At 42.4% G+C, this 23,562-nt stretch overlaps 1 protein-coding gene across 2 annotated transcripts in view; it reads left to right on the plus strand.

Annotated features, from left to right (window-relative positions):
* The window catches only part of itchb (itchy E3 ubiquitin protein ligase b), a 34,486-nt gene extending 11,110 nt beyond the window's left edge, over positions 1 to 23,376 (plus strand). Inside the window, exons 4-24 of one of the 2 annotated variants that reach the window (XM_015968577.3) lie at positions 1,323 to 1,447; positions 2,888 to 3,022; positions 3,147 to 3,192; positions 3,266 to 3,447; positions 3,703 to 3,967; positions 5,529 to 5,624; positions 5,741 to 5,915; positions 6,122 to 6,191; positions 6,722 to 6,806; positions 6,927 to 7,055; positions 9,130 to 9,202; positions 10,558 to 10,629; positions 10,796 to 10,884; positions 11,463 to 11,622; positions 11,708 to 11,841; positions 13,243 to 13,383; positions 13,526 to 13,646; positions 13,793 to 13,897; positions 16,230 to 16,326; positions 16,413 to 16,485; positions 20,400 to 23,376. In XM_015968577.3, coding sequence (XP_015824063.3) covers positions 1,323 to 1,447; positions 2,888 to 3,022; positions 3,147 to 3,192; positions 3,266 to 3,447; positions 3,703 to 3,967; positions 5,529 to 5,624; positions 5,741 to 5,915; positions 6,122 to 6,191; positions 6,722 to 6,806; positions 6,927 to 7,055; positions 9,130 to 9,202; positions 10,558 to 10,629; positions 10,796 to 10,884; positions 11,463 to 11,622; positions 11,708 to 11,841; positions 13,243 to 13,383; positions 13,526 to 13,646; positions 13,793 to 13,897; positions 16,230 to 16,326; positions 16,413 to 16,485; positions 20,400 to 20,499 — 2,473 coding nt within the window. In that variant the 3' untranslated portion in view covers positions 20,500 to 23,376. The remainder of the gene's footprint in view (positions 1 to 1,322; positions 1,448 to 2,887; positions 3,023 to 3,146; positions 3,193 to 3,265; positions 3,448 to 3,702; positions 3,968 to 5,528; positions 5,625 to 5,740; positions 5,916 to 6,121; positions 6,192 to 6,721; positions 6,807 to 6,926; positions 7,056 to 9,129; positions 9,203 to 10,557; positions 10,630 to 10,795; positions 10,885 to 11,462; positions 11,623 to 11,707; positions 11,842 to 13,242; positions 13,384 to 13,525; positions 13,647 to 13,792; positions 13,898 to 16,229; positions 16,327 to 16,412; positions 16,486 to 20,399) is intronic. The other variant, XM_015968578.3, reaches the window with a different exon arrangement.
* Positions 23,377 to 23,562: the final 186 nt, after the last annotated feature.

Consider the following 23,562-nt stretch of genomic DNA (forward strand, 5'->3'; position numbering starts at 1 on the left):
TATAAAGCGCCAAATCACGACAGGAGTCGTCTCAAGGCTCTTCACATAGTAAACATTCCAATGCAGGTCAGTTCATTAACCCAATCAGAAAAAGGTTTCCTGTATAAGGAACCCAGCAGGTGGCATCGAGTCACTGACTAGTGTCAAGAGTCTTTACAGCAATCCTCATACTAAGCAAGCATATAGCGACAGTGGAGAGGAAAACTCCCTTTTAACAGGAAGAAACCTCCAGAGGATCCTGGCTCAGTATAAGCAGCCATCCTCCACGACTCACTGGGGATCGAGACAGAGCACACACACACCCACACACACTAAGTAGTGTTTCTATGGTTACATTGTGATGTCTTAGTAAATATTCTATTTGGTGAGAGATAAGCTTTATTGTATTTATCCTAGTGAATCTATAATTAAACGGGTAAACTAGTAGTAGCACATGCAATGTGAATGAAAGTAAAATGTTATCAGGAGAGGGAGAATGTTTAAATGGTTAACAACAGTGTTCAAGCCAATGGCCCCCTCCATGAGGCTACCATTTATCTCTCCCTCTATCTCTCTCCTTCCATCCATCCATGCACAGGCACAGGTGAACATAAGTAGACGGTTCTACGATCTCCGAGCTTTGGTAGATCGCCATTTCTTTCTAATCCTTAACGATCTTATATCTTATACCACTGCAATGCCTTTAATGCCAGTCTGAGTCCGGGCGCCTTGCACTGCTCCAGCTCATCCAGCTGCGAGATTTCTGACAGGCACTAGGAGCTGAGAACATATCACTCCGGTTCTGGCGAGCTTTCACTGGCTCCTGGTGCAGTACTGACGGAGCCAAATTTAAGATTCTCTTACTTGTGTACAGGGCTCTTCAAGGCCCTGCTCCTGTCAGTACTACTGCACTACAGACGTGTCCCATCCCGGTCTCTTCGCTCGGCTGAGCGTGACTTGTTGGTGGATCCCCGCTCCAAGTACAAATTGAGGGGTTTGTGCATTCTCTGTTCTGGCTCCAAGGCTTTGAAATGAGTTGCCTTTAGGCAGGTGCCATCACTTCTGGTTTGTAAGTTTTGCTTGAAAACTCGTTTTTATGTGATGGCGTTTCAGCATTAGGGACCACAACACCTTTTTTTGATCACTCCCTGTTTTTTTTTTTGACTCTCTTAATGTTTTATGATTGTTTTTGTTTTTTTATCTTTCATTAAATGTTTCACGCCACTATATTTGTTTTTATTGTGTGTTTTGTGTCCAGCACCTTGGTGTGCTGATAAGGTCGTGGATGGTGCTTTATAAATAAATAAACTAAGCTGAGTAATCACAACCGTTTGTTTCAACAGGATTGTGACTCCATTCAGCAAACTGGTGTTCCGTGTGTGGAGCCACCAGACCCTCAAGTCAGACGTCCTGTTGGGCATGTCCACGCTGGACATCAGTGACACACTGAAGTCCAACGACATGAAAAGTGAGTGCTTTAAAGCAGTTAGCGCCTTGTGTTCATCTTAATATTCAAAGTATGTCTTTGGCTACCAGTTGTTGTTGAGCTGAGCAACAAGCAAAAGAAAACCAAGAAAACTCGCCTTGTGCTGTTGCAGAGTTTGGTTTCCGAGACCTTTTCTGCATTCAAAGCTCTACGAGCTCAAATATCGTCATAAAATGTGCAGATTTGTGAGAAGCTCAGAGCGTGACTGGCATTTAAACCTGTACTGCACATCGCTCTTGGAATTTGAGAAACGCCCTCTGGATGCTTTTTGTTTGTTGACTAGAGTTTACTGCACGATGCTGCTTCTGTTGTTTGCCTGTTTGTTGTTTCACCTGTGTGTGTGTGTGTGTGTGTGGGGGGGGGGGGGGTGTTTCTGGAGTGTGTTTGAAGTGGTGACACAGTGAGCAGTAAAACAACTTTTGTTTATTGTGTCAGATTTTTATACCAATACATTTTAATTCACTTCTAAATGGTACTAAACAGACTTCTGCTGCTTTTCTTTTGTTTCTTCCAAACGTTTGTTTCTTACTTAGCTAGTTTTAAAGGGGTACTACAACCATTATTTTTACAATAGGAAACTGTTCTTTGAGCCTGTATAAAATATAATATGAAACTGTTGGGGCTCACAATGGCCGAGGAGCCCTGATAAAATGGTCAAATACACTGCCAGACGCAAAACAAAACGTGTTGTGAAGCACTTTAGAGGATTATAAAACCCTAGAAAACACTCTACAACTACAAGCCATTTATTAATCGAGCTGCATGCTGATTGGTCGGTTTACTCCTATGGCTCTATGACGCTGCCTTATGTCGGGAACACACTGCGACTTTTGGCAGTCGCACAGGATTGTTCATGTCGCACCGTGAGAACTCCAGAAAGGTGGCGCACTGCTCGACGTCTCGCTCCAGCAGAACACATCATGAGCGCTCCTCCCGAAGCGTGCGTCACTAAGCGCTGCCGTGAACACGTTTTCATATTGTCCGCTCATGACCCAGTTCATCTTCCTCAAAGAGGAAGGGTTGTTTTCAAAACCCTCGCTTTGGCCTCAGACTCCTTTCCTGTATTCCAGCAGATCTGTTTGCTGGACATTCATGCTTCTCATCTTCCTTTATACATAAATAAAACAATAATCAACAACAACAAGATACATGCAGTTTTGGATTCTGGAACCGTTTTAAAACGAAGATGTATTGAAGGGATGGCTGATTGGTGCGCCGTAGTTTGGATTAAGCAGTGAAGTGAACTTCTTTGTGTTCATTACAAATGATCTCTTGGTTTTTTCCTTCAGGAACATTCTGCCTGAGCAAGACCTGCCTAGCAACCAGTGTTGTGTTTTTTGTGTGTTTATTTTAATAACAAGTTATAATTCAGTGTCCTCTGGGCATCTTTGTAACCATAATCTTCATTCTTGATCACTGTAGTCTCCGAGGTGGTGCAGACCTTGCAGCTGTACACCGACAGAGACCAGACAGACGTGGTGGGAGACTTGTCTGTCTGCCTGGACGGCATGACCGTGGACCCTGAGATGTTCGCCTCTGCTGAAGCCGACCGAAACAGTGAGTCGCGGTAGAGCCACGTGACTGTGGTGATTCAGCTACTCCACTGCATTTCAGCATGGTTGTTAGCCTTGTGATTTTGCAGATATTCTCATTTGTTAAACTTCATTTTCTGGCTTTTTAGGTACATCAAATGAAGAATCGCAGCCTGACGCGGATCCTCCCATAAGGTAAAATCAATCTCAAGCAGAGTTCCTTTTCTTAGATTTTCTCATTTCCTCGTTTCTCCGTCCTCCCTGACAGACCCAGTCGGGACAGTTCTCCAGCTGTGAACGGTGTGGAGCACAGGCCTTCTCCCAGCGCCCTGAGGGCAGCAAATGGCAGAGGGTCTCCCTCTGTGTCTTCAGCGGTGGGTAGGCCTATTCGACCACCGAGACCTTCCAGGCCTCCTCCTCCAACCCCTCGCAGACCAACCTCCTCACCCGGTCAGGCATTTCCTGAAGCAGATCTATTGTGTTTGTTTGTAAAATTTAGTTGTGGTCATGCATTTATTGTCTGATTAAAGTGGGAGAAACACAAAGATAATATATTTATAACCGTTTACCTCGGGGTGAGTTCATCTGGTGACTCAGATGAGTCATCAGAGTCACCCTGACAGACATAAAAAGAAATAAAATGTTTTTTTCAGTCTGTTATTTAATAAGTATAATAACTTAAGGTGGAATTACTGTTAATATTAGGTCTGAATATTACCTCAGCCCCCTCCAGCAATGGCTCCGCTCCAGCAGATGGTGGTGACGCCCCGACAGGTTCTGATCCACCAGTCGGCTCGTCGGCCCCAGGACCCTCATCAGCCTCCACCTCGAGCCCGTCTACGTCGTCAGAGAGAAACTCGCTGGCTTTAAGCTCTGGAGCTGCTGCGACCAGGCAGCCAGCCGGCATCGCCACCCCCGCTGTGCCCCCTCCCAGAGTACCGTCCGTCAGCAGCGGACCGCTGCCCCCTGGGTTTGTTCTCATTGTTTAAATTTTTATTTATTTATTTTTTAGAAAGAGTCATTTAAATGAAATTAAAGAGGGGGAAAAAAAAACAAGTTTCAACAGAAAAAAACTACTGGAAGAGAGAAGTGAACGAGTCATCCTGGGAAGCACAAGTATGTAGGAAGCCAACTTATTAAACTCAAGGCTTTTTATTCATGCCAAAGAAAAACACATCGGGATTATGCTTTTCACATACCGATGGCAACCAGTTAATTAAATGTTCTGTCAAATTTGTAATAATTTTAATCACCTACCTCTGAAACTTCAAATCCTGATCCGGGTCACCCAGACTGTTGGTGGTGTTGAGCTAATGTGATTTTGAAGTTGAGAATAAACCAAAAAAGCTAAGAACTGCCTTGATTTTCATAATAAAAATGCCACACTACGTTTTAGGGATGTGTGTTGGTGAGATTTTGGCGATACGATCTGCATCACGATACAGGAGAGACGATACGATGTATCACGATATATTGTGATGCATTCAGTCAGACGTTATTAGCCATTTTTTTAGACTGAATTAATTGTAGGAATATTCAATAACCAGTCCAAACTGATAATTAACATGTTTAATATGAGGCGTCTGAACCATAACAGAGGGATTTACTTTTTAATGGTGGAAACCAAATCCATTGCACACTGCTGCCATCTAGCGGCTGGCATTTGAATTGCACCAAAAGAAAAGAAAAAACACAAATGTTTGCATGTAAATTCTTCCAAAAGTTAGATACACGGCTTTTGAATATTGATATATCGCAGGAAAAAATATTACGATGTATTGCCATATCGATATTTTTTTATGTCCCTACTATGTTTGCTAGCGTACTAAACTGTTATATTGTTATGTAGGTGCATTACATTAGAAGTCATGGCAGGAAAGTTGTGACCAACTAGCCTAGAAATCTCTGCATGTTGGTCTAGTGATGCTCCATTGGAGCCTCAGCAGCCCTGGTCAGTCTGGTGATTGGCCAATCACAGCGCTCTATCTGTTTGTTGGGCAGGATGTTAATGCGACTGAATGAAACTGGTGACAGCTTGGTTGAAATGGCTTTGGCATCGACTTTGGACTATTTAGACTTGGGCGGTTTGTAGGGTCAAGAGCAGATAGAGGTTCTTAAGTCCTTTATTTAGAAAAAGGATGCATTTGCATGGCGGACTGCCGCATTGACTGACATCCGTACAGTCCAATCACAGCGTGGTGGGCAGGGTGTTACTGTGACTGAGCAAAACTAAGATGGAGACGGCTCGTTTGAAACATCCTTGGCTTCAGTTCAAGACTATTTAGACTTGGGTGTTTATTTGAGTCAAGAGCAGAGCCGTTGAGCTTTCAGTGGGTTGTAGGCAGACTATGTATTCACATACATAGGATGGTTTGCCAGGCTAGTTAGCAACAGGTCAAAATGGGCTTATGCCTTTAGAATTATGTAATTTTCAAATGTAGCTTGCTCCAACATCTCCTACGCCACCTTTAACGTGTAAATACAACTCAAATGTTTGAGAACATGCTCCAGATGTCCCTTTCCTGTTGTAGATGGGAGCAGAGAGTGGATCAGAATGGCCGACTCTATTATGTTGACCATGTGGAGAAGAGAACAACGTGGGAACGCCCTGAAGCACTTCCCCACGGGTAAAAACTTCCCGTTACTTATGAATATCGCACAATTAACGACACTATTTGCACTTCTTACTTTAAAGCATATCAGTAATGGCAAGACTCACGTTCACCATTTTCTTTGTCTACAGATGGGAGCGACGGGTCGACCAGATGGGGCGGGTCTACTTTGTGGATCACATAACTCGAACCACCACGTGGCAGCGCCCCACGATGGAGACGGTGCGTAATTACGAGCAGTGGCAGCACCAGCGTAGCCAGCTGCAGGGCGCCATGCAGCAGTTCAACCAGAGGTTCATATACGGGGTAAGACTTCCTGCTTCCTATGTGGTACTGAAAGGAATGGGTTGGGCATTTGTGTTTCCTGCTGGTGAATCAAAGCAGAATTGTCCTTTCTCTACATTAGTGGAGAACTGGATCAATATTCTCGGCTGTAAATGAACGTATTGAAAAAAATCACCCCGCTGAAACTGTTCCTCAAGTTATTTTCTGTTGCATTATCACCAATGTAGGTTCAAGACCAAGCTACGGCCAGTCAGAACAAGGAGTATGACCCGATGGGACCTCTGCCACATGGCTGGGGTAAGATCATAAACGGTTTTAGTTATTTAGTCACTATTGATAGTTGTTTTCAGCGTGTAATTCAGGAGACATCTTTGGCCTTTATAATGATTTACTGTTATAAACATCCCAATAGAGTGCAGTGTTACGTACAAAAACAATAAAAAAAGTAGAATTATACATATAAAATTAATTAAATTAATAAGGCATTGTTAAGTATGTTGTTTGAATTTGATCAGTGAGTTTAGTGATATCAGCATTCTTTCTTTTCTATTTAAATATAGATTTTAATAATTTCTTGTTCTTGTTTATTTATTTTTTGTAAATAAATTTGTAATTTCCCCCATTACCCATTTCTTTCAGCTTGTTTTATTTAGTTCTATTTGTACTGAATTCATCTGGGAATACATTAGGTTTTTCCACTAAATGGCAGTTTATACATCAATTATTTCATAATTATTATTATGATTATTATGATTATTTCTTTATTTGAGCAGATTTTATCCTGTAAGTTAAACGGATAAATCTGTCTGGATTTATTGCCTTTCCAGAAAAGAGAACAGATGCGAACGGCAGAGTTTATTTTGTGCATCACCCAACTCGTTCAACACAATGGGAGGATCCTCGAACTCAAGGGTTTGTTTGTTTTCATTCGTTTTATCGTCAAATAAGCTTTTCTTGTTTACGGTAAATGCTTTTTTTCTCTACCGTCTGCATGTATTTGTCTTAAAGGGTTTCTTTTTTTTCACTTTTCAGATTGTTGAATGAAAAGCCTCTTCCTGAAGGCTGGGAGATGAGGTTCACTGTGGATGGGATTCCTTATTTTGTGGACCACAACCGGAGAACCACCACCTATATCGACCCTCGGACCGGAAAATCTTCACTGTGCGTCTGTCGCCTTTTCTACTTTCCCCAAAAATATTCCGTCTCGTCTAAGACCGGTTTAATGAGGCCGACTAAAAAACAATACCCAAGTTTAAATAACACATTTTACACCAACTGGGATTAATGCAGAAGTACTGGAAACGTCCTAAGCCTTGTTGTGATTTTATAAACAAGGCATTCTGAGAATTCAGGAGATCACTCTGGATTAACATAGAACAAACGGATTTAATGTAACTGGAAATGCATAAATTAAATATTTTATTACTTGATATATAAGAAATCTTATTATGTTAAAATTAAATAGTTAACCAACAGCTTTTTTTTTAAAGAAGAAAATAAATAATTATTTTTGGAAATGAATTTAAAAAATTTCATATCATTTTCCAATCAGTATTTTTGAGAAATTCCTCTACTCTTTTATTTTTTTTTTTATTTATTTTTTTTTTACGGGGAACATGTGCATTATTCTGAAATGATTTGTGGGTTTTCCACAGCATTCTTTTGTGTTTTTATCATTTTGCCTCCCGTCTCTCGTGTGCGCCTGGCGTGGGCGTGATTTCTTCTTCTTCCGGCTCTTGGGAGAGTTCAGAGTTCTTTTTTCCTCCTCTCCTCCCTATCTTATCCCAATGCTCTTTGTCTGTCTTTGGGTGTACGGCGTTTCTGCATTTTTTCTGGAAACTGGAAATTATTAAAATGGACCTGGTCAGTTGGTCTCTCAACGCGATTGACAAAATGTTTTCAACGATGAGAACAGGAGAAGGGGCTCCTGGTTGTCCCTCTGGGACAGAGCCAGCTGGGCAGATCATGGACTCCTGGAAACAGTGGAACCTGATCAGCCTCACTCAACTGTCTGTAGAGGATTCTGAAGACGTCTGGATATTCGTGGTGTTGGTGTCAGATTTCGTGCTGTTTGGCCTGGGAGGTTACCTGACTTACCGGAAAATTAATGAGCTGTCGAGGAATATTGGCTCATTCCCGGAGCTCAGGGATTGATTACACCGCGCTGTGAACACACAGACTCATATAATTGTCGAGATGAGTCGTAAGCTTGGAACTTTGGCTGAGATTCAGACTCTGGCACAGAAGTTGGATCCGATCAAGGAGAAAGTTGACGGATCAGCACGGATTGGGATAGATTAATTACGCCATTATTGGATTTAGAGGGGTTGAGGAACAACGGAACTTTAAGACAGAGAGGAAATTATCTCTGGCCCCAAAACAAATTCTTATCTGAATCTGGTGCCCTTGAGCCTGTGAGGCTGAAGCGATAAATCCCCCTCAGAAGAAATGTGGAATGCTGCCGTTGCCATGACAACTCTGTCTCCCAATCCCAGCCTGGGCGGGACTGCGACCGGTGAAGGCCGTTGAATCGTTCCAGGAGTCAGTGTGCTCTCTAAACCCAAATACCTCCCTCCCCTGTCCAAACGGAGGTGACGAGCGCTGCTTATCGTGGCTGCATGCACTGATGTGAGGAGAGACCCCAACCCTATCTCCCCACCTAGTGGACACTTGTGTTGTGTTGTCAGAAGTCTGTTGCATTTCTGTCTGAGGTATTTTTTGCGTAGCAAAGCTGCCCTCCCTGTGGAGGGTAACTTTGAAGTGCCTTTTTTTCCTCCACCTGAACCAATCCTCATGTAACCCTCTGACCTCTATTAAGGTAGCGCGACTCAGGTTGCGAATGACCACAGTCACCAATTCTTGTCATGTGTCTATGCCTATGTATGTCTGATCTCAGAATTGTGTGTACTGAAACTCTAATTTAATAAAGTGTCTTTGAATTGAATTACTTTTGTGTGTGAGGTGGTGGAAAAGCAGGTTTGGCAAAGGAACATGGTTGTTTAAGCTGATGAGCTCTAACATCCTGACCCAGGACATTATCACACCTCTGAAAACATTTGAGGCATTATTAATTTCCCTAAAAATACTGGAAGTTATCAACAAAGCAAACAAAAATAACTTAAGTGTAAAAAATATTGATTTAAAATAACATTTTTGGTGGGGATGCTACGATTGCACTATAATATTTAATGTTATCATAGATTTTGACTTTATTTTTCCTCTTTTTTTCTGTCAGTGAAAATGGACCGCAGATCACTTACGTTCGAGACTTCAAAGCCAAAGTTCAGTACTTCCGATTCTGGTGCCAGGTGAGCTTCAGACCTCTTCAAGCAGGAAGAAGAACAAATATTTACAGTTTCTCCTTTAGGCTGATGTCACTAGAAAACAATCGGAGTTTAAAGGTGTGGTTTACTCGTGTACATAAAAGCCTTATGAGTCTTTAAAAAAAAGCTGTGACGCTCCTGTTCTGAGATGCAGAAGTTTGCTGGTGCAGAGGTGGGCTGAAAACAGCAGGATTACTCATTATTAATGATATGCACACACCTTGCTTTTGATTGGCTAACAGAACACGTCCAGCCATGTTGCAATGTCACCATCACCAAGACACTCCACTCTCTCTCTTCGCTGTAATAAATGTTTTGGAAAAAGCCATTCTGTGGGTGGGTGCGAGCTACGTTGGGCGAGACCATGAATGCAAATTCACAGTGTGACATAGATTTGTGAGGATTTTCAAATCCTAGCATTTCACTGTCTATTTTCTATCTGAAGCTAATGCAGGAGATGGGTGTACGAGACTGTTTTCATGTTCAGCCTGCATGAAAACCTCAGAGTGACTGATTATAATTATATTATAATTAGAAAATGTTTTTTTTCTTTCAGTCAACCACACCTTTAATGTCACAATAAAGCAACTACGTGATTCAGCTTTGCGTCAACAGATATTTTAATCAACGGGTCTGTGTCCACCAACGGAGACGCCGTGTAATTTTATTAGAACTTCACAGTACGCGCGTGTCTCTGTTAATTCTTGCTGATTGGATGCAACTCGGTCGGAAATTATATTAGTAAATGTAGCCAAACAACCAACATTTATAAAGTTGGAAGAATTGGCAGTGAAGCCAAATTTTGCGAAAAGAAAATAGAGGAACCATGCTAATCTACACAAAACAAGGTCCCACATCTTTTCTTGTACTACAGGTTTTATGTTTCAGTGAATGGACAGTAAGTGGACAAAGAGGGAAGGACATGTGTCAAATGATCACAGGCCTGCTGAGGTCCGAACAGCCCTCTGGTGCATCGTTCTTCCCATTTGAATGGAGGAGCATTGTCCATCAGTTTGAGCTCAGGCTTCTGTCTCTGACCTTATGCAACGTTGCCCCTCTTCATACAGGCTGAGGTCATCTGGTCAACGATTGCCAGTAATAAATAACACAGACGCATTATAAGATTAGGGATTAGGTCCAACTAGTCTTGATTTTGTAGTCTAAATAAATCCGCTGAACCTCCATTTCAGCGTTTAACTAAAAGCAGCTTCTATGAATATTTATTGTTTTTCTACTTTGTGTTTTTCCCACTCCAGTACTCTTGTTTTTATGTTTATTTGGTTTACTCTTAGTTCTTGTGAAAAGTTCTGCTTTAATTTACTTTTTGTAATGTTTTATAGCAACTGGCATTGCCTCAACATGTCAAGATCACTGTCACTAGAAAAACCCTCTTCGAGGACTCTTTCCAGCAGGTAAAAATTCACCAGAATTTTAAACATTTCATTTAAACTTGCACGTTGGTGTAAGATAAAATGGAACGAGTGCAGCAAAACTGGATGGGGTTTAATGGAGTGGTTTCAAACCTGTTTCTCTACTATTTTGCTGCTTTTTTCTAACGGTGATCTATTTTGTTTTTAGATCATGAGCATCAATGCTCAGGATCTACGGAGGAGGTTGTGGATCATCTTTCCTGGAGAGGAAGGCCTCGATTATGGAGGTGTGGCCAGGTAAGTTAAAAAAAATCAACTTTATCCTAACATGATTATTTCAAACAGCGGTGCCCAAAGTGTCGCCCAGGGGGCCAACCGCGGTCCTCAGACCGAACGTGAGCGGCGCTCGTGTGTGATTTAGAACTTTTCAGAATATTTACGTTCAAATTCTAACCAACAATGTCGTCGCGTCGTAAATAGGACCGCAAACTTTCACTAAATTCTACCAGAAAACTGAGCGTCACCATTCATGAAGCTGGACTAAATACACCAAGAAAGAGTGACTCATCTGCAGTTCTAGTTACTGATAATGAGCTAAGTTTTAATTCCAAGATGGAGAAACTAGAAGACTCTAAACACAACAAATCCAAAGGCAAAAAGGCAACGTCCAACCTTTTTAAAAAGCTTTGTGTAGAAAGAACTTTCACCTGAACAACAGAAATGCACTTTTTTACCCAAGAAAGAAGAGCAAACAAAAGCAGGGTTGCAGTGCTGCTAGCCAGTCAGATGCTAATATTATAAATATTAATAAGGAAGACTCGGAACATCTGACCCTTTCAATATTCTCAGGAATTTCTGTTTATTCTGTCTTCCAGAGAGTGGTTCTTCCTGTTGTCCCATGAGGTGTTGAACCCGATGTACTGCCTGTTTGAATATGCCGGCAAAGATAACTACTGCCTCCAGATCAACCCTGCTTCCTACATCAACCCTGACCACCTCAAATATTTCAAGTTCATAGGACGCTTCATTGCCATGGTGAGTAAACTATTAAGAATAGATTAAAGCTTGTGCTGAGAGAACATAGTCGCACGCATTTCTGAGCACTGTCTTCCCCCATCAGGCACTTTTCCACGGCAAGTTCATCGATACGGGTTTCTCACAGCCGTTTTACAAGAGAATGCTCAACAAGCCGCTGACTCTCAACGATCTAGAGTCAATAGATCCTGAATTCTACAATTCTCTCATGTGGATTAAGTGAGTACATTTAACTTGATTGGAATAGATGTGTACTTCTGTTGTGTTTACCCAAACTGACTAAAGCCGGGCGGACACTGTGCGACTTTTTCACTCGTAGCACTCAGCTTCAGCTCAAACTGTACGACTTCCTCGCAGGGCAGATCTCACGAGTCATGTGCTCACACTGTACGACCCAGTTCTCGGATGCGACCTGACTGCTCACACTGTACGTCTGGTAGCAACACGTCAGCCCTAAAAATATGCTAAAAATAGCAGTTTTTACACAACACGTTAGATTTTCTTGTCTTGCCTGTTGTCCTTCGGGGGTGCTGCAGGAGGACACACAGGGATTTATGGGGGTCGGATGAGGAAAACGAAATAAAGAAAGTAAATATGTGTTTTGTGATCAGTTTAATTTGACATGAACACGACAAACACGCTTTGTTGACAATCTTTGTGAGTAAAAAAAATGTGTAGAAATAAAAATGAACAACGTGTGTTATTAGGGAAATAGCGGGCGAGCGGTGTTGATGCAGGATTGCGCATGCGCCGTGAGCGGTTCTGGTACTTTTTGGGTCGCAGCTGCTCGCAGCGCCGCTTCAACAGTGCGATACCCTCACGAGGGAGGAGCAAAATATCAAACACGCCAGAAATCTGTGTGAGCTCACGATTGCTGATCGGTAGCTGGTCACGTGGTGTTAATCGCCTCTCGTAACCCCCTGTACACTACACGACGCTCAGCGCTAAACTCGCCCCGATCTCGTGGATTCTCGCACGAGTGGAAAATCGGCAGTGTACGCCCGGCTTAAATTTATTTACAAACCAAAACAAGTTTTGGAAGTTGCAAGCAACAGGGTAGCTTTCATTAACTCATTCGCTGCCAGCCGTTTCCTGATCGGTAAAGCCCTTCGTTGCCAGCGTTTCTCACAGTTTTTTTCAAGAGTCACAGAACGTTGCGCGCTAGGATGACGTCAACGCCAAAACAACCAAAACAAAGAGGAGACTCACCTCTTACATAAGGAAGAATCTGCGCGTTTCGAGCGTTATCCGTTCTTTCATAATCCGTTGTCGAATTGTGATCGGCAGAAGCTTTTCCGGTTCGTGCCTCACTTTTTTTACAGCAGCAGCCCAAAACGATCTCCTAACACATGGATGTTCTGCTTCCTGATCATGTGACGTGTGACGTTTGCGGATGAAGGTCGGCTTTAGAGCTGAGATGTTTGTTCTCACGGTGCGGGGGCTCGTCCGACGCATACACAGTAAAAACATGCAAATGACGACTTTAGTCGTCAATGGCAGTGAATGAGTTAACAGGTTGTATAAACCCAAAGTCTTATCTGTTTCGTTTGATTTGTTAATACAATGAAGTCCTGCAAAATATTACAAAGAAGCTTTGACCTCTGACCTTTTACCATCTAGGGACAACAACATCGAGGAGTGTGGCTTGGAGATGTTCTTCTCTGTTGACAAGGAGATCCTCGGGGAAATCACCACCCATGAGCTGAAGCCAGGAGGAGGAGACATCCAGGTCACCGAGGAGAACAAGGAGGAGTACATCAAGTGGGTTGACTCTTCATGCAGTGTAACAAAAACTTTTCCTGCAGATGCATTTTAAGATGTGTTGGGTATTTATCGAAATGAAACTTCAGTTGTGTTGACCTTCATGAGATTAAGTGTGTTTGTTGGTGTCTTCCTCTTCCAGGCTAGTGGCAGAGTGGCGTCTGTCCAGAGGAGTGGAGGAGCAAACACAGGCTTTCTTTGAAGGTTTCAACGAGGTCCTCCCTCAGCAGTACCTGCAGTACTTTGATGCAAAAGAGCTAGAGGTAAGGTTAAAGCAGAAGCTCTTAGTAAAGGATCTATTTGGTCTTGATCAGTAGCTTTCTGAGAGGCGGGGCTTGACCAATAGGAAGGATAGCTCAGTACTTTTGTTGGTTGTAGAAATCACAAAGATCTTGTGTTTTTTTTCCAGGTGATGCTCTGTGGGATGCAGGAAATCGACCTTGGAGACTGGCAAAGACACGCTATCTATAGACACTATACGCGGACCAGTAAACAAATCGTCTGGTTCTGGCAGGTAAAACACACTTTTGACTTGTTTATTTTTAAACTCCTTTTCTTCTTGGAAATAATTCACACACCACTTGTGTGTGATACAAATTCAAGCAAATTCTTGATGCTGAATTGGGCTGAACGATTATCGATTTCTGATGGAAATTGCGATTTCAGACAACGCAATCATTTGTTCGCCAAAGTTGCAAAAGTTTTTTTAAGGGCACCGGACTGACCCAGGATCTGTTGAGTCAACTATTTTCTACATCCAGGGTTTTCCCCAGGTTTAACGGTTTTTAAAAGCAGGGGTTGACACAATGGCACAAAACTTCACTTCTTTAATAAGCTGACTTTTTCTGATGACACAAACTGTTGGAGGTACGGTTATTCAAAGTACCAATTCAGAAATGTGTCAGAGTACGGTGTTAGTGGTGGTCTTAACTCATTCACCGCCAGCCGTTTCCTGATCTGAAAATTCCTTCGCTGCTGACAGAGGAAAAGTGGTTTTCGTTGACATTACTGCTTAAAAAACATAACCACCTTTAAAACACCTGGTGCTTCATTAAATGCAAGTGTTATCCTGTGCCAGTCCTCCCATCTCAACAGGGAGGACGACGACCTTCCTCAGGTCATGCTGTTCGGTGTTATCAAATATACTCCCATGAGAAATAGAATGAAAGCACCTGGGTTTGTAGGAGGAAAATGTGACATTGTTTTCACTCCCTACATTAAACAGCTTTCCACCTGACGGAGCAGTTTTGGAGTGTGATGTGTGCACGGTTGTGTTTGCTTGGTATCCTAGGAGACGAGCCTGTAACTCTATAACTCGAGAAGGCCCCGCCTTCTTCGTCCTGTCTTTTCAATAAAACTTACTGATGGACAAGGAGGGGCAGAGAAGTATGGCGGAGACCCGGAGGGGTTTTTGCCAGGTCTTCCCTCCGCTGCTCTGGCCACACGGCGTAAAACGACCTCCCTCCTCTTTGTGTGTGTTCATTTCAGGTTTAAGGGTTAAGGGATTTATAACTAACCCAACAGCTGCCATCGCTTTTACAGTTTTTTTAAGATCACTGAACGTTGCGCACTAGGATGATGTCAACGCCAAAACTACCAAACCAAAGAGTAGACTCACCTCTTACATCAGGGAGAATCAGCGCGTTTCAAGCCTTATCTGTTCTTTCATAATCCGTTGTCAGCGCCCCAAAACGATCTCCTAACACATGGATTTTCTGCTTCCTGATCACGTGACGTGTGACGCACACGGCTGAAGATTGGCTTTAGAGCTGGGATGTTTGTTCTCACGGTGCGGGGGCTCGTTCCGACTGTAAAAAAAATGCAAATCATTCATTTGCAGTGAACGGTTGGATTTAAAATGCTGACTTTTGTCTTTAATGGCTGTGAATAAGTGAAGCCGGTGCGGACACTGTGTTACGTTTTGAGCCGATTTTCCCCTCTTGTGAGAATCTTGAAGATCAGGGCAAGTGTTGCGTGTTGCTACCGGACTTACGGTGTGAGCAGTCAAGTCGCACCCGAGAACTGGGTCATACATGACTCATGAGATTTACTCTGCAGGGATGTTGTACACTTTGAGATGAAGCTGAATGCTACAAGTTAAAAAGTCGCACAGTGTCCGCCCAGCTTTAGCGAGATAAACCATTGAGGTGGCTAGCCGTGGTAAAACGACGCAGGGAAAATTGAGCATGTTTGTTTGCATTCCTGCATTAGAGTAATAGTTTTTATTGTTTTGATGGTACAATGTCATTTCTGTCTTGTTTACAAATGTCACTGTACGTTGTGATTATTCAACTGAAGCTTTGTTTTAAGAAAACTGTACATTGAATAGAAATCGCAATTTCTGCCAGAAAAATCGCATTTCAGTCCTTTCCAAAAATCATTCAGCCCTGATGCTGACTGTTTAATTTTTCCAGAGATTGCCGTTTTTTAAAGTTTGCCATACAAACCTCACAAGGCTTCCATTTATACTAGAGACCCTGAAAATTTGAAATGAGTTGGTGTAACTCTGGGCTGCTGAGATATTCTGGTCTTCTGTCCCTTTAGCACAAGTTTAAAGGGACTATTTAAACACCCCATTTACATACAAACAATGTGTGTACTTGTAATCTGATCTGTGCGTGAATGTAGTGTTGCCTGTGGGTATCAGGCGATTCCTGCGTGCTCATTTAATGATGTGCGTGCGTAGGAGTCAAAGTAGGACACGAAAGGTAAACGCGCGTTATAAATCAAGATTTACACACAGACTGATCTTTTGAGTCTGTTTTTTCTCCATAATCAGTCAAAAAGCTGAATAACTGTTCTAGTGACCCATGAAAGTGGTAAACATTGCTCCGTGCATTTTTTAGTTGATGAAGGAAATGGACAACGAAAAACGGATGAGGCTGCTGCAGTTTGTTACTGGAACCTGTCGCCTGCCTGTAGGGGGCTTTGCTGATCTTATGGGTAAGAAATGCAGTAAATCTAAAAAAGGACCGAAACAGCTTTGTTGTTTCTTTTGAGATTGATGATAATCTCTTTCCCCTTTACAGGAAGCAACGGTCCTCAGAAGTTCTGTATTGAGAAGGTTGGGAAGGAAAACTGGCTTCCCAGAAGTCACACATGGTGAGTTTAGCTAAACATCAGTAAATCAGACAAATTACAGTGGGCTTAAACCTGTTTAAAGGGGGACACATTATGCTAAACTCGCTTTGAATCCATTTGTGCTGCCGTATGGGTCTTTACTGCCTCTAAACACTCCAGATGTGAGTAAAATCTATCCATCCATTTTCTGTCAACGTTTGGTTTAGGATTTATGTGCCCAAAACAAGTCTTTTAAAAAGTCCCTGTTTGTGACATCATAATAAGGAAGATTAGCGTAGAAACCCCCCCACCCACCCACCCACACACACACACACACACACACAAAAACCCCTCCTAGATATCAGTTTCTCTGCTAATAACAGCCAATTAGGGGGTGGGTGGGCGTGGCCAGCAACAGCTTGTTTTATTATAGTGGCAGAGCCTTGAAACAGCTCATTCTGGAAGGTACTGAAAAAACTTAGACTAAAACTGATTTATGTGAGAGGTATTTGATAAAAATATTCTGTAAAGACCACATGACTTAATTTAAACATGTTTCCTTTCAGTCTAATGTTTGAACATATCTGAGGTTACTAGAGGGAAAAAGCAGTAAAAATATAGTACTTTCCACATGTCCATAGTCAGTGCTTTGTCAACAATGTTTGGTAAAATATAATAAATATGTAAATATTCCGGAACTGTGCTGCTCTGGGTGGCTGCATGTTGGAGTAGCTCTGTTGACTATATGTAAGTTTAGCCTTTTCTTGGACATTTTTTCTTCTAGTTTCTCAAGAAAAACTGTATTTTTTGGACATTTTACTTTTCTGTTTGTGGTGCTGTGAAGCTTAGAGGACTTTTTAGTGCTATTTTTTTCACTTTTTGAGCATTTGTTACGATGCGTAACCATGGCAACAAGCTGGTTTACAATTTGGAGCAGCTGATTAACATTGGAAAGGCTGAAATAATACCTCAACTGAAGCCACAAATCCCAAATGAGCTCAAACGCAAGAAGCGTGGGTGTAGAGCGGGAGCAAAACAGAGACAGAGAAAGAGGAAATTCAAACCATCTCTTCCTTCGATCACAATGGGCAATGTGAGATCACTGGCCAACAAGATGGAGGAACTCCAAGCCCTTTGAAGGACTCAGCCAGAGTTTCTGCAGTGCAGTGTTATGTGTTTCACCGAGACGTGGCTACAGGACCATATCCCAGATTCCAGCGTCTCTCTGCCAGGATTCCTGACTGTACGAGCAGACAGAGCTCTGAAGAGGAGGGGAAAAAGAAAAGGAGGTGGAGTGGCAGTGCTTGTCAACAACAGATGGTGCCATCCAGGTCATGTTTCAGTAAAATGTCGTCTCTGCAGCCCAGATGTTGAACTCTTGGCAGTAAGTTGTCGCCCATATTATTTGCCAAGAGAGTTCACCAGTGTTGTCCTGTCAACCATTTATATTCCACCTTCAGCCATTGCTGAAAATGCATGTGATGCCATCAGTTCCGTTGTCGCTAAGCTACAAACTCAGCACCCCAATGCATTTGTGGCTATATCTGGTGATTTTAATCATGCCTCGCGCTCTGCTACACTTCCAACAGTTTGTCAGCTGCTCCACCAGAGAAAACAAGACATTGGATTTGTGTTATGCAAATGTAAAGAATGCATACATGTCCAAAACAAGGCCTCCTCTGGGACAATCAGATCACAATCTTGTTTTTCTCTGCTCAGAATACAAACCACTTGTTTAGAGGCAACCTGTGACAAGAAGAACTGTGAGAAAGTGGTCACAGGATGCTGAAGAAGCCCTGTTGGGTTGTTTTGAGACCACAGATTGGATGACTCTGCCAAGGATATGAAGAGGACATCAATGCCATGACTGGATGCGTCACTGACTATATAAACTTCTGTGTGGACAATATTATACCAACCAGAACAGTGAGATTCTTCGATAATAACAAACCCTGGATCACCAGTAAACTGAAGAATCTGGTAAATGAGAAAAAAGTGCCTTCAAGGAGGGAGACAGGGAATTATTGAAGAGTATACAGAAGCAACTGAAGATCAAGATCAGAGACACCAAGGAGGCATACAGGAAGAAGCTTGAGAACAAACTACAGAGGAACAATATCAGAGATGTCTGGTCAGGGATGAAGAAGATCACAGGCTTCAAGCAGAGGAAGGATTGCACAGATGGCAGCCTGGGCACAGCCAATGAACTGAACAAGTTCTTCAATAGGTTCAGTTCAGGAATAAAACCCAGCATCCTCTTTGCCTGGCCCCAGCCAATCAGACATCCCATCCTCCTCTGATCCAACATTTTCCTGTCACATGCCAGCTCTTTTGTCCACTAACGCAGTCATGGACGCTTCTGGTTCTATAAATCTGACTTCAACCAAGTCAGGAGATGCTGCTGCCCCATTTACCTCCCCCTCCCACCTATCTGTCTCTAGAAGTCAGGTGAAGAGGCAGCTGGAGAGACTGAACAGGAACAAGGCTGCAGGTCCGGATGGTGTCAGCCCCAGAGTACTGAAGGCCTGTGCAGAGCCGCTCTGTGGGATTCTGCAGCACCTCTTCAACCTCAGCCTGGCCCAGGAGAGGTTCCAGTCCTGTGGAAGAAATCCTGCCTTGTCCCAGTTCCAAAGAAAACTCGCCCATCAGTCAATGACGACTACAGACCGGTTGCCCTGACATCCCACACCATGAAGGTCCTGGAGAGACTCCTGTTGGTCCACCTGAATAAGCAAACTAGGACATATCAGGACCCGCTGCAGTTTGCTTATCGCCATGGAGATGGAGTTGAAGATGCCATCATCCAGCTGCTTCAACCAACCCACTGTCACCTGGACAAAGCAGGCAGCACTGTGAGGGTCATGTTCTTTGATTTCTCCAGTGCATTTAACACAATCCAGCCTGATGTACTTTGCCAGAAACTCCAGAAGACACAGGTGGGGAACTCAACTATCGCCTGGATTAAAGACTACCTGACAAACAGACCACAGTTTGTGAGGCTGAAGAACTGCACATCAAACCAGGCGATCAGTAATATTGGAGCACCACAGGGGACTGTACTCTCACCATTCCTATTCACCCTGTACACCTCAGACTTCCAGTACAAATCAGAGACCTGTCATCTACAGAAATACTCAGATGACTCTGCAGTTGTCGGGTGTATCAGAGATGTACAGGAAGCTGAGTACAGAGAGCTGGTGGAGCACTTTGTGGCATGTTGTGGAAACAATCATCTGACCTTGAACGTGAACAAAACAAAGGAGATAATTTTAGACTTCAGAAGAAACAGGGTGGAGTCAAACACTGTTTCCATCATGGGAGAAGAAGTGGAGGTGGTTGAGGAATACAAATACCTTGGAGTTCACCTGGACAACAGACTGGACTGGAGAAAGAACAGCAAAGCCGTTTACAAGAAGGGACACAGCAGACTGCACTTCTTGAGGACGCTTAGGTCCTTCAATGTCTGTAGCAAGATGCTGCAGATCTTCTACAAGTCTGTTGTTGAGAGTGTAATCTCTTCAGCCATCGTCTGTTGGGGTAGCAGCATCAGAAGCTGGGACCTGAAAAGGCTCAACAGCCTAATAAAAAAGGCTGGTTCTGTTCTGGGGACGACTGTGGAACCGCTGGAGGAGATGATGCAAAGAAGGATTCTCCAGAGAATCAAGAAAATGATGGACAACCCTGAGCATTCTCTTCACAAGACTGTCTGACAACGGAAGAGTGTCTTCAGTCAGAGCCTTCTTCAGTTTGGCTGCAACACTGACCGCTACTGGAGATCCTTCCTGCCAACAGCCGTTGTAATATACAACAACTCTTTGATGACTTGATTATTATAATTATTCTGAGCTACTACAGCAATCAATTTCCCTCTGGGATTAATAAAGTATTTTTGAATTGAATTGAATTGAAAAGCGAAGTCCAACATAGCGCTGATGTTTCTATTTTTGCCCCCCCAGCTTCAACAGACTGGACTTGCCACCCTACAGGAGCTACGAGCAGCTGAAGGAGAAGCTGATGTTCGCCATCGAGGAGACTGAAGGCTTCGGGCAGGAATGAGAGTCCTGCGTACGTGTTCAAATCAGGGAGCTTCTGCACACTGAGCTGATGATTTAGTGCTCATTCATGCACCTTTAGGGTACCTGCATGGGAACAAGGACAAGACTCTTGTCTTCGTGATTCGAACATTTACTCTGCTTACTGAGTATGAGGATTTATTTTTAATTATTATAGTTTTTAACCAAATTATGGAAGCTGCTCCTGACTCGGGGAATGTGCACAAAATTCTGCATGGGATCCTGAAAGTTCCACTTCCTTCCAAGATTTCCATTTACCTTCGCTACTCCCCATAAAGTGAGTCGTCACATGATCTCAACTAACACTGGTTCTAACTGAAATGGGGCGCAGTTTTAATGCAGCTTTGAGGAGGTGGAATTTGTTTTTGCAAAATAAGGTTAATTTGCACCCAAAAAAAGCACATTTTTGTTTCACCATTTCTGTACTAATAATTAAAATTGATCTATTTTACAAATAAAGCTAATATTTAAGAAGAAGGAAGAAAAGATCATTTCTATAGCGCCTCTCAAGATGAAAATCACGAGGCGCTTCACAAAAACAAAAAATGTAAAATATGAAAAAATAATTTAGAAAAATGGTTACAATATATTTAAAATGAGCAAAAAATAGACAATTGTGAGTAAAAAATTTAAAGAAAGAGAGAGAGTGAACAGGAAAGAGGGACATCAGTGGGTCCTGGGGAAGGTGGAATAGGTGGGGAGAGCAGAACAAGGAGAGGGTGAAGAAGGTCACACCAAAACCAGCTTCAAGTGAGTCTTCAGCTGCTTTTTAAAGGAGACCACTGAGTCCACTGATCACAGGCTCAGGGGGAGAGAGGTCCAGAGTCTGGGGGCCACAGCAGCAAATGATCTGTCACCTTTGACCTTTAGCCTGGTGCTGCACAACAGTAGGCTTTGATCACTGGACCTCAGGGACCTGCTGGGGGTGTAGGGACTAAGAAGATCACCAATGTAAGATGGTGCTTGTCCATGTAAGGCCCTATAGACCAGAACCAGGATCTTGAAATGAACCCTGAAGTTGACTGGCAGCCGGTGAAGCTGGAGGAGAAGCGGGGTGATGTGGGTGTGTTTGGAGGACTTGGTCAGAAAGAGTAGAGCTTAAAAAAAAATCAGCGCTTCAATAACAAAGACACACTTGGTGCTTGGAAGAGATGTCTGTTTTCGTGCTCCGGACGTTCGATCTGTCTATTTGATTCATGATTGTGAAAAACAAAGTGTTGTAGCCTCCACTGTTGTAATGATGGCGGCAGACGTGGGGACATTTTTGGACCTGACCTTAGTTTTATAGGGTCGGAGTTTACACACTGTGACGTGGAAGTCTTACTGGACGCATCTAAAAGGTTAATAACAGCTTTAATGACGTTTTACAACTTCTCTTTTTGTGTACACAATGTTCTTGTTTCAAATAAGATCCTGAGGAATGTTTTATGGTAAGTTGTTGATTTGTGAAAATAATGAAAAATCCCCGAATCTTGTCGAACCAAATCCACCTTTAACTCCTAAAACGGTGACTATGGATACTAGATTAGACCGATCGTGACTTTTCAATAACAAGTTTGAGTTTGGAGTGACGGCTCTTGCCTTTTTTTATTCTCCACAACATATCTTAAAAAATGAATCGTTTCCGAGAAATCAGCAGCCTTCGATAAAAGGCTTCAAGGAGGATTTTTCAATTGTTTATCTTTTCAACAAGCTGAGCTTCTCTGTTAGTGGCAGGTTTTTGGACATTTAATAATTTAGTTACAGAAACCAATCCCAGATTATTGTTTGACTCCTCGTGTGCGTTCTTAACTTTTTCCCAGTGATGAGGTTTACTCAAACCATTTTAGCACTAATTATTTCTTTGTTTCTTTTGTTTGGTGTTAATAATCTGATCAACGTCAGAATGAAAGATGATTAATCTCAAAATGAAGTTAGATTATGACACTGAACTAGTCTGAGTGAGATAACCGCGGAGCACTTGGGTTCAGGCGGGATTAAATCTGACTACACACATTTCTTGCTCTCTGTCTAACCTGATGGCTGCGGTGTACGTCTTCGATGATCTCGGTCGGTAGCCTTAATCCCACCCTCAAGCATGAGTTGTTTTTATTTTAAATTTCAGGTAGTCTGAGATTAAATAAATCATCTTGCTCCATAAAGGCCCTTTACTGAACTTTTTTTTCTCAGAATTCCAACTTTTGTCATAATTCTGAGGTTAAAGTCAGAATTATGAGAAAAAAATCTGAATTCTGACCTTAATCTCATAATTCTGATTTATTTTCTCAGAATTCTGGCTTTTTAACTTCTAAGAGAAAAGCCAGAATTCTGAGATTAAAGTCAGAACTTGGAGATTTGTCAAAATTCTTTTTATTTTTTTTCTTTTAATGTGCCCTAATCCTCTTCTGTGCAAAAATAAGATTAAAATGAAGTTTTCTTAAGAAAATTGGCAAAAAAAATAAATAAAACGGTCAAACAAAAGCAAAACAACTTCATGAATGTATCGCCACGAAAGGCCGATTCGTTACGTTGCCTAAAGTTTTCTGAATTCTTTAGTTTTTAACGTTTTAAAATTCTACTTGAGTAAATATGTAAATATCACTAAGTATTGCTCATTTCTGCTGTGTGTGTGTGTGTGTGTGCGTGTGTGTGTGTGTTTTTTAAACTTTCCCAGAATTCTCCCGTAGCCAGCTAAACCACCCATCACTCCTGTATATGAAATAAAGTTGTAAATTGTGTCAATAACAAATTTTCTTTTGTAAAAGAGGTTTTAATAAGAAGTTTATGGTAATGCTCTATTTTCTTTCCCCTCTAACTCCTCATGTACATGAAAGATGTGTAATATAGAAAATTGTCACATTAATAAAAGAAATCAATCATGTTTTTGTGAGTCTTCACTGAACTATGTAGAAATTCCCACCTCCCACTCTGCGGGAGGTCTCGTCCCTCCCAGCTCAGGTCCTCTACCAGAGGCCTGGGAGCTGGAAGGTTCTGCAGGAGCTGTTCCTGGAGCTGCACTTTTCTGGACTGAGATGTCTGATGTGCTTCCTGGGATCTGCGTTAGTTA

The sequence above is a fragment of the Nothobranchius furzeri genome, chromosome 15 (genome assembly GCF_043380555.1).
Source record: "Nothobranchius furzeri strain GRZ-AD chromosome 15, NfurGRZ-RIMD1, whole genome shotgun sequence".
NCBI classification, from domain to species: Eukaryota; Metazoa; Chordata; class Actinopteri; order Cyprinodontiformes; family Nothobranchiidae; genus Nothobranchius; species Nothobranchius furzeri.